We start from the raw sequence: 9,958 nt of genomic DNA on the forward strand, positions 1-9,958 counted from the left end.
GGATGGGAATGGGGATGGGATGGGAAAGGGAATGGGATGGGAATGGGGATGGGATGGGAAAGGGAATGGGATGGGAATAGGAATGGGGATGAGATGGGAAAGGGAATGGGATGAGGATACGATGGGAATGGGGATGGGATGGGAAAGGGAATGGGATGGGAATGGGAATGGGGATAGGATGGGAATGGGGATTGGCTCTCTAGGAGGTTGTACCCGAAATCACTGCAGGAACACAAGGAATGGGATGGGATTCCATGGGAATGGGGATGGAATGGGATGGGAATGGGGATTGGTTCTCCAGGCAGTAGTACCGAAATCACTGGGAACACAGAATGGGATGGAATCCCATGGGAATGGGATGGGAATGGGAATGAGACTGAGAATGGGATGGGAATGGGGATGGGATCGTTTGGATGGTTGGATCAGTACCACAGGAAGTCCTGCAGGGTGCAGGGGCACACGGAGCGCTGGGGGCTGTGTTGGGATGGGATGGTTTGGGATGGGATGGATGGTTTGGGATCAGTACCACAGGAAGTCCTGCAGGGTGCAGGGGCACACGGAGCGCTGGGGGCTGGCGCTGAAGCCGCGCCCGTTGCGGCAGAGCGAGGCCTTGCGCAGGCGCCGGAACTGCTCCTTGTACCCCAGCACGCAGCCGTCACTGGGAGCACTGGGGTCACTGGAGTGAGCCAGCCAGATGGTGTAGTCCTTGTCCTCGCCTGCTCGGGCACGGGGACACGATGGAGGGGACACGGACACGGACACGGCCTGGTCTGGGCTGCAGAGCCACCACTGTCCCCAAGTCCCCAGCCCGGGTTATCCCAACTCCAGCCCATCCCCAGCCCAGGTTATCCCAACTCCAGCCCATTCCCAGCCCAGGTTATCCCAACTCCAGCCTGTCCCCATGTCCCCAGCTCAGCTCCCAGTCTGTCCCCAGCCCCCCTTGACCCCATCCCAGTCTGTCCCTGCTGTTCCCCCAGTCCCCATCCCAGCTGTCCCCATCCTTGGCTGTTCCCTGCTGTCCCTCTCCATTGCCCCCATCCCCTCCTTCCCTCCATCCCCTCATTCCCTCCATCCTCCCATCCCTCCATCCCCCACATCCCTCCATCCCCCCCCATCCCCCATATCTCTCCATCCCTCCATCCCCTCCCTGTCCCTGCCCCTCTCACAGGTCCTGCTGAGCAGCTCCCCAAAGTCCACGGTGTAGGACACCCAGTGCCGGGCAGGGAAGGCCCCCCCGGAATCCCCACACGCTGACGGTGCTGGAGCGAGCCCCCGGCTCCGAGGCCAGGCCCGTGAAGAAGAGCGGCTCGGGGGAGAAGGTGTGGCTGTACCAGCACTGCCCCTCGTCCGGGGAGAACCTGGGGGCAGGGGGGCACAGTCAGGGACCACCGGGGAGGGGGACAGCCCAGAACCAGGGACCACCTTGGAGAACCTTGGGGGCACTGCCAGGGACCCCGGGGAGAACCTGGGGTGTCCCAGCACTGCCCCTCATCTGGGGAGAACCTGGGGGCACGGGGGGCACAGTCAGGAACGACTGGGGAGGGGGATGCCCCAGAAACAGGGACCACCAGGGTGAACCTGGGGAGCACAGCCAGGGACCACTGGGGAAGGGGTGCCTGGGGATGGGGGTATCCGTAAACCAGGGAGCCCAGAGTCAGGGACCCCCAAGACAGGGACACCCCAAAGCCAGGGATAACCCAGAGACAGGGACCTTGGAAATGGGAGTACCCCAAAAACAGGGATAACCCAGAGCCAGGGACCCCAGAGATGGGGGTACCCAAAAACAGGGATAATCCAGCGCCAGGGGCAGCCCAAAGCCATGGATCCTACAGAACCAGGGACCCTGGACACGGGGACACCCCAAACCTGAGGGATGCCCCAAACACAGGAAGTCCCCAAACCCAGAGACACCCCAAACCCCCAGGACCCCCCAGACTCACAGGAGAGTGCTGAGGGGCTGGCTGGTGTGCTGGATGGTCACAAGGAACCCCCAGGACCCCAATAACCCTCCCATACTCACAGGAGGGTGTTGAGGGGCTGGCTGGTGTGCTGGATGGCCACGAGCAGCCCCCCTGAGTCGAGGATGCCGTAGTGGTGGGGGCCCCGCAGGGTCCGGGCCCAGCTGTAGCCGCCGTCGTCGGACACGAACACGTCGGGGCTCATCACGGACATGGCCCCCCCCGACGCTCCCTGGGGGGGCTCACGTCAGTCCGGGGGGCACTGGGGGGGTCCCCGCAGCCCCCCCGGCCTCCCCGTACCGTGGGCGAGGACGATGCCCACGGCACTGGGCTCTGACAGCGGCGCCATGGGCACGTTGAGCTTCTGCGAGATGCTGTACGAGGCGTGGATGTGCAGGCTGCACTGCAGTGGGGGCACTGTCAGCACCCCCAGGGGGGACACAGGACCCCCACGGGGCTCACGGGACACCCACGGGGCATGCGGGACCCCTGGGGGGACATGGGACACCCACGGGGCTCATGGGACACCCACGGGGATCACAGGACACCCATGGGGCACGCAGGACCCTTGGGGGGACATGGGACACCCACGGGGCTCACGGGACACCCACGGGGATCACAGGACACCCACAGGGCATGCGGGACCCTTGGGGGGACATGGGACACCCACGGGGCTCACAGGACACCCACAGGGCACGCAGGACCCCCAGGGTGGACATGGGACCCCCATGGTGCATACAGGACATCCAAGGGGGACGTGGGACCCCCACCAGGCACATGGTACCCCCATGGCACACCCACAGGATCCCCATGGGACCCACAGGACCCCCGGGGACCCCCACAGCACCCACGGGACCCCCATAGCACCCATGGACCCTCCAACCCCACACAGGACCCACAGGACCCCCAGGGGACCCCCATGGCACCCGCAGATCTCCTATGGCACCCACGGGACCCCCACGGGACCCCCAGGATCTCCACGGACCCCCTATGGCACCCCCAGGCACCCCCTGCAGATCCCTCAGACTCAGGGAGCCCCCAAATCTCCCCCCAGCCCCCCATGAGGGTCCCACCCAGGGGTCCTACACACACACCCCTCCGCAGCCCCCAATCTGAGGGTCTCCCCCACCTCTCCCTCACCTCCCGAGTTTGGGGGTCCCCTCTGGGGGTCCCACTCCCCTCCTCCCCTCCCCAGCCCTTCAATCTGGGGGTCCCACCCAGGAGTCACACCCACCTTCCTCCCAGTTTGGGGGTCCCCACCCAGGGGTCCCAACCCCCTCCTCCCCTTTCGGCCCCCATGTTGGGGGGGTCGTCCCCCCCCCTCAACCTGGGGGTCACCGTAGTGGTCCCTCCCCCCTGTTGGGGGTCTCCCTCCTCCTTTGGGGGTCTCTCCCCTCCTTTGAGGGTCCCGCCCCCCTTTGGGGTCCCTCCCATTACCATCTCCCCCTTTGGGGTCTCCCTCCCCCTTTGGGGGTCTCCTCTCCCCTTTGGGGTCCCCCCCTTTGTGGGTCTCCCTCTCCCTTTGGGATCTCACCCCCCCTCTAGGATCTCCTCCCCCTTTAGGATCTCCCCTCCCTTTAGGGTCTCCCCCCCCTTTGGGGGTCTCCCCTTCCATAGGATCTCCCCCCACACTTTGGGGGTCTCCCTGTCTCTTTGGGGTTGCCCCCTTTGGTGTCTCCTTCCCCCTTTGGGGTCTCCCTCCCCCTTTACGATCTCCTCCCCCCCTTTGGGGGGTCTCCCCTCCACTTTAGGTTCCCCCCCTCTTTGGGGTCTCCCCCGTTGGGAGACTCTCCCCTTTTGGGGGTCCCCCCTTCCCTCTGGTGTCTCCCCCCCTTTTGGGGTCCCTGTGGTCCCACCTGGTCCCCGCTGGGGGTGGTGCCGTCGCAGGGGCTGTTGTGGGGTCTGCGCAGGGGCTCCCACTGCCCCCCCCGGTCGAAGGTGATCACGGAGCGGATGGAATTGTCTGGGATGGGCACAGGGAATGTCCGGGAATGACAGGGAACGGGGGGGGGCTCAGCACAGCCCCCCGCCCCCCCCCCAGCACCCCCAGTTTGGGGGCAGGGTTAACCCCCCTCCCTCCCACCGGGGTCCTATCCCAGGGGAGGATTTGTGGGGTGGGATCCCCCTCCCCTCCATCCCCCCAGATCCCAGATTCAAGATCCCAGGGGAGGACTTTTGGGATGGGATCCCTCTTCCCTCCATCCCCCCAGATCCCAAATCCCATCCCTGTGGAGGATTTTTGGGATGGGATCACCCTTCTCTCCATCCCCCCAGATCAGATCCCAGATCCCAAATCCCATGCCAGGGGAGGATTTTGGGGATGGGATCACCCTCCCCTCCATCCCCCCCATCCCAGATCCCAAGGGAGGATTTGTGGGGTGGGATCTCCCTCCCCTCCATGACCCCAGATCAGATCCCAGACCCCAAATCCCACCCCTGAGGAAGATTTTTGGGGTGGGATCCTCCTTCCCTCCATCCCCCCAGATCCCAGGGCAGGATTTTTGGGATGAGATTACTCTCCTCTCCATTCCCCCAGATCCCTGAACCCTGGAGAGGATTTTTGGGATGGGATCACCCTCTTCTCCATCCCCCTTAACCCAGATCCCAGGAGTGGATCCCAGTGGTGGGTCCCAAGTATAGATCCCAGGTCCCAGGGATGGATCCTACAGCAGATCCCAGAGCCCAGGGTGGATTCCAGAGCCCAGGGGCAGATCCCAGGAGCAGGTCCCAGATCCCGGGGTGGATCCTAGCGGGGGGGGGGGGGGGGGGGTGGATCCCAGGTCCTGGATCTCAGGGTGGATCCCAGAGGTCAATCCCAGATTCCAGGGGTGGGTCCCAGAGGTGGATCCTAGGCCCCAGGGGTGGATCCCAGATCTCACGGGCAGATCTCAGATCCCAAGGGTGGGTCTCAGCCCCCATTGATGGATCCCAAGGGTGGGTCCCAGATCTCAGAGGTGGGTCCCAGGGATGGATCCCAGATCCCACAGGCAGATCCCAGATCCCAGGGGTGAGTTCCAGCTCCCAGGGATGGATCCCAGATCCCGGGGTGGATTCCAGCTCCCAGGGATGGATCCCAGATCCCAGATCCCGGGGTGGCTCCCGGGTGGCTCCCGGGCGGATCCCAGCGCACCCTCAGCCAGCACGCTGGTGATGAAGGTGCCGCGCAGGGAGGTGACGTTGGTGAAGTCGGTCTCCCCGCCCGTGGTGGTGTACAGGTGCCTCTCCAGGGACTTGGAGTAGAGGATCCCGCGCTCGTCCGACGTGTAGATGGTCCCGAATCCCGTGTCTGCAGCGGGGGGGGCAGGAAGCACCAAATCCCCGGAAAACACAGTGGGCGGGGGGATGATCAACGGAGTCCCACGAGGAAACCCCCCCCGTGCTCCCCCTGGAGCTTCCCGGGGGTGTCCCACCATCCCTGCCTGTGTTTCAGGGTTGTCCCACCATCCCTGCCCATCTCCTGGGGGTGTCCCACCATCTCTTCCCATCTCCCAGTAGTATCCTGCCATCCCTTCCCATCTCCCAGCGCTCTGGATCCCGCTCCCAGATCCTGCTCCAAATCCCAGATCCCACCCCCGGATCCCAATCCTGCTCCTGGATCCTGATCCCAATCCCGATCCCACTCCCGATCTCACTCCCAGTCCCAGATCCTGCTCCTGGATCCCGCTCCCGATCTTGCTCCCAATCCCAATCCCACTCCCAGATCCCACTCCTGCTCCCAGATCCTGCTCCTGCTCCTGGATTCTGTTCCCAATCCTGCTCTGGATCCCACTCCTGCTCCCAGATCCTGCTCTCACTCCCGCTCCTGATCCCAGATCCCACTCTGGATCCTAATCTCACTCCCGCTCCCACTCCTGATCCTGCTCCCACTCCCAATCCCAATCCTGATCCCAATCCCAGATATCGCTCCCAGATCCCGCTCTTAGTCTCACTCCCACTCCTGGATCCCACTCCCAATCCCGCTCTTGATCCCAATCCCGCTCCTGCTCCTACTCCCAGATCCTGTTCCCACTCCCAATCCCACTCCCAACCCCACTCCCATTCCCATTCCCACCCTCCCTCACCCCCGGGCTCGTCCACGTGCATGAACACCAGGTCGTCGTTGGCGGCCAGGATGGAGTAGAACTGCTCGTGTCCCACCGAGGGCAGCTGGGCCATGTTCCAGGAATCCCCCTGGTCCAGGGACACGTGGATGCGCCTCATGGTGCCCTGTGGGAGCAGCAGTGTCGGGATAACCCGTGGGATGGCACAGGCAGACCACGGGACAGCGGGAAAAGCAGGATCGGCACCTGCTCCGTCATGACAGAGGCAAAGAGGAAGCGGCCGCCCATCCCGAAGGAGTAGATCCGGGAGCCGATGGTCCGGAAGGATCGTCCCAGGTCAGGGGTTTTCTTCAGCTCCAGGAATCCCAGATCAGCTTCTTAACGCATGGGAGGGGGGGTCAGGGGGCTCCAGAGGGGTTTGGGATGCTCCCAACCCCCCCATCCCGCGGGACTCACTGCAGGAATTGTTCAGGAACGTGGTGAAGAAGATGGTGTCGTTCCCACCCCTGAGGGAAGAGGGAATTAGGGAATTCAGCCCCAAGAAAAGGGCTGGGATGTAATTGGGGGAGGGGAGGAGGGGGGGGTGATTCTCAAAATGCAGTCCCCCCCCATTCCAAAATCCAGCAGGGACTCACCACTTGGCCAAGCACACGGATTTGTGGATCTCCCGCCAGCGCTCCCCGAAATCCGTGGAGATCCAGAGCCCGTTCTGGGACAGGGAGGATCAGGATCAGGATGGGCTACCCTGACATCCCCACCCCGTGTGCCCTCAGCCCGGGGCCCCACCAGTGTCTCCAGTACCCCAAAAGTGTCCCCAAACACCCCAAAAGTGTCCCCATGCCCCCCCCAAGGATCCCAGTCACCCCACAGGTGTCCCCAGGTGCCCCACAACTGTGCCCAGACACCCCAAAAGTGTCCCCACCCTCCCCATGTGTATCCCAGTTGCCCCCCCCAGTGTCCCCAGTTGCCCCCCCCAGTGTCCCCAGTGTCCCCAGTACCTCGGTGCTCAGTGCCAGTAGGTGCTCTGCCCGCTGGGGGTTGTAGGAGATCTGGGCCAGGGGGTGGAAGGGCAGCTCCGTGGGCACGAAATTCCGGGCGAAGTCCCAGGAGCGGAAAATCCGCCCCCCACGCCCGCCCCCAGACACATCCCCTGTCAGGATCACCTGCATTTGGGGGGTGTGAGGGGGGTGTCAGGGGATTCTGGTGGAATTTCAAGGGATTTGGGAAAGATCTGGGGGGATCTGGGGGGATTTTAGGGGGATTTCAGGGGACTTTGGTAGAATTTCAAATGATTTGGGAAAGACTTTGGGGGATTTGGGGGGGATTTTAGGAGGATTTCAGGGGATTTTGGTGGAATTTTGGGGGATTGGGGGAAGATCTGGGGGGGGATTTTGGGGATTGTGATGCAATTTCACCCCACGCAAAACACAAAACACAAAACACCCCATGAGGGAAAGCCAGGGAAATTTGGGGGAGTTCCCAAATTCCCAGATCCCTCCCCTCGTTCCCGGTTACATGCCCACCTTCCCGGAGTTCTCGGGTCCGATGGCCATCCCGAATTCCGTGCGGATGAAGGTGTTGTTGATGAGCCCCGTGATGTCCTGGAAGGTTTTCCCGTAATCCTCGCTGGAATTCCAGAGGGGTTAAGGGGGCGGGGTTAAGGGGGCAGGGTTGGGGGAGGGGCTAGGGGGTGGGGTTAAAGGGGGAGGGTTAAGAAAGGTGGGGTTAAGGGGGGTGTGGTTAAGGGGTGTGGTTAAGGGGGGTGGGGTTAAGGGGTGGGGTTGGGGAGGGGTTAAGAGGCAGGGTTAAGGGGTGGGGGGTTGGGGTGGGGTTAAGGAGGGAGGGGTTGAGGAGGGAGGGGTTGAGGAGGGGTTAAGGGGGTGGGTAAAGGGAGCAGGGTTAGGAGGGGCAGGGTTAAGGGGGGAGGGGTTAAGGAGGGAGGGGTTAAGGGGGGTCCCGTTTTGGGGGGGTCAGGGGGGTCACCTGCGGTAGAGCTTGGACTGCCCGAAGCTCATGATCACCAGGGGCACGTGGAATGTCGTCAGCACCAGGATCACCTGGGAAAGGGGCACAGGGGGGTCACATGGGGGTCCCTGCACACCCCACGGGGGGGGGGCCCTCCCTGCACCCCCTGCCCTCCAGCACCTCGGGGGTGGGGGGAACAGGGGGCCATGGAGGACCCCCAACCCCACAGGGCATGGGGGGACAGAGATCTCAGCCCCACAGGACATGGGGGGGACACAGGGACCCCCAACCCACAAGGACATGGGGGGACAGAGAGACCCTCAGCCCCACAGGTCATGGAGGGGACAGAGGGACCCCCAGTCCCACAAGACATAGCAGGACCAAGGGACCCCCAACCCCACAGCCCCTCAGGGACACAGAGGGGACAAAGGGACCCCAAAAGTCACAGGGACATGGGGACAAGGGGGGACTGAAAGACCCCCAGTCCCACAGCCCCACAAGGACACTGGAGGGACAAAGGGACCCCCAATGCCACAGATCGTGAAGGAGACCGAGGGACCCCCAACCCCACAGCCCCTCAGGGACAGGGGAGTTCACAGCCCCTCGGGGGGGACACGGGGACCCCGCTGTGCCCCCCCAGTGCTCACCCCGGTGCTGTCGCCCACCCAGGACAGGGACACGGAGCCACTGAGGTCATCGAAGACACACTGTGGGGGGAGAGATGTCACAGGGACCCCCCACAGCGACAGAGCCCCCCCATAGCAATAGACCCGCCCCATAGGGACAGACCCCCCACAGTGACAGACCTCCCCTCAGGGACAGACCCCCCCACCAGACCCCTCCCAGGACAGGGCTGTCCCCTGCCACCCCCCCAGTATGGTGACACCACCCTGTCCCCCCCTCAGCCCCCCCTGGGCCGTGATGGGACCCCCCAGCCCAGAGAGGGAGGGGTCCCACCCACGGCCACCCCCGCCAGCCAGGGACCCCCGGGGACACGGGGGGACACTCGGGTGGGTGTGGGGACACTGGGAGGGGGCATAGGGACACTCATGGGGGCCTGTCCGTCCATCTTCCAGCCCGGGGGATGCAGGGGGGGATGTCTGCCTGTCTATCTGTCTGTCTGTCCATCCCAAGGGGTGCAGGGGAGGATGTCTATCTGTCTGTCTGTCTGTCCCACCCCCACCTGCCATCACATGCTGGGGGTCGGGCTCTACCAGGGCAGAGAGAGGGGAGCTGTCTGTCTCTCTATCGCCCTGTCAGTCTGTCCATCTGTCTGTCGGTCTGTCCGTCTGTCGGTCCCTCTATCTGTCTGTTTGTCGGTCTGTCCGTCTGCCTGCCTGTCTATCGGTCTGTCCGTCTGTCACTCTATCGCTCTATCAGTCCGTCTATCGCTCTGTCCCTCTGCTTCTCCGCCTACCGCTCTGTCCGTCTGCGCCTCTGACTATCGCTCTATCAGTCCGTCTATCGCTCTGTCTTTCCGTCTATCTCCCTGTCCGTCTCTCCGTCCCTCTGTCAGTCCATCTGTCCCTCTGTCTTTCCGTCTATCCCTCTGTCAGTCCGCCTGTCCCTCTGTCCCTCTGTCAGTCCGCCTGTCCCTCTGTCTCTCCGTCTACCGCTCTGTCCGTCTGTCCGTCTATCTCTCTATCAGTCCGCCTGTCCCTCTGTCTCTCCGTCTATCTCCCTGTCCGTCGGTCCGTCTGCCCGTCCCGCAGGGCGGGGGCGGGGCTGGGGGGCGGGAGGTGCGTGTCCCGCCCGTCCCGGCCGGAGGGCGGAGTGTCCCCGCGGTGTCCCCGCCGTCCCCGCGGTGTCTCCGCTCCCCGCACAGCCCCCTCCCCTCTGTCCGCCCGTCCGTCCGCGCTCACCTGGTGCGTGTTGTTGCCGAGCGCGGCCGCCGCCCCGCGCAGGTCGGCGCAGGCCTCGCCGCCGCCGCGGGGGTCCCGGTGCGGCCCGCGGTGCCTCAGCCCCAGCGCGGCCCCCGCGGCCACGGCCAGGCCG

At 64.1% G+C, this 9,958-nt stretch overlaps 1 protein-coding gene and 1 long non-coding RNA gene across 2 annotated transcripts; both read right to left on the reverse strand.

Annotated features, from left to right (window-relative positions):
• Positions 1 to 219: 219 nt before the first annotated feature.
• On the reverse strand, positions 220 to 9,931 carry LOC113940772 (sortilin-like). The gene is given in 17 exon segments (XM_027631917.1): positions 220 to 319; positions 527 to 716; positions 1,167 to 1,233; positions 1,235 to 1,358; positions 2,021 to 2,186; positions 2,259 to 2,361; positions 3,815 to 3,921; positions 5,089 to 5,244; positions 6,020 to 6,164; positions 6,245 to 6,375; positions 6,455 to 6,504; positions 6,634 to 6,707; positions 6,997 to 7,161; positions 7,522 to 7,624; positions 7,982 to 8,055; positions 8,611 to 8,670; positions 9,826 to 9,931. Coding segments are annotated over 15 exon segments (1,713 nt in total). The 5' UTR covers positions 8,014 to 8,055; positions 8,611 to 8,670; positions 9,826 to 9,931.
• Positions 1,369 to 2,011, reverse strand: LOC113940773. Its single transcript, XR_003525537.1, has 3 exons — positions 1,761 to 2,011; positions 1,579 to 1,711; positions 1,369 to 1,432 (listed from the first exon to the last, which is right to left on the reverse strand). It is a non-coding gene; the product is annotated as an uncharacterized LOC113940773 (long non-coding RNA).
• Positions 9,932 to 9,958: the final 27 nt, after the last annotated feature.

The sequence above is a fragment of the Corapipo altera genome, unplaced genomic scaffold (genome assembly GCF_003945725.1).
Source record: "Corapipo altera isolate COAL_440 unplaced genomic scaffold, ASM394572v1 132, whole genome shotgun sequence".
Lineage (NCBI taxonomy): Eukaryota > Metazoa > Chordata > Aves > Passeriformes > Pipridae > Corapipo > Corapipo altera.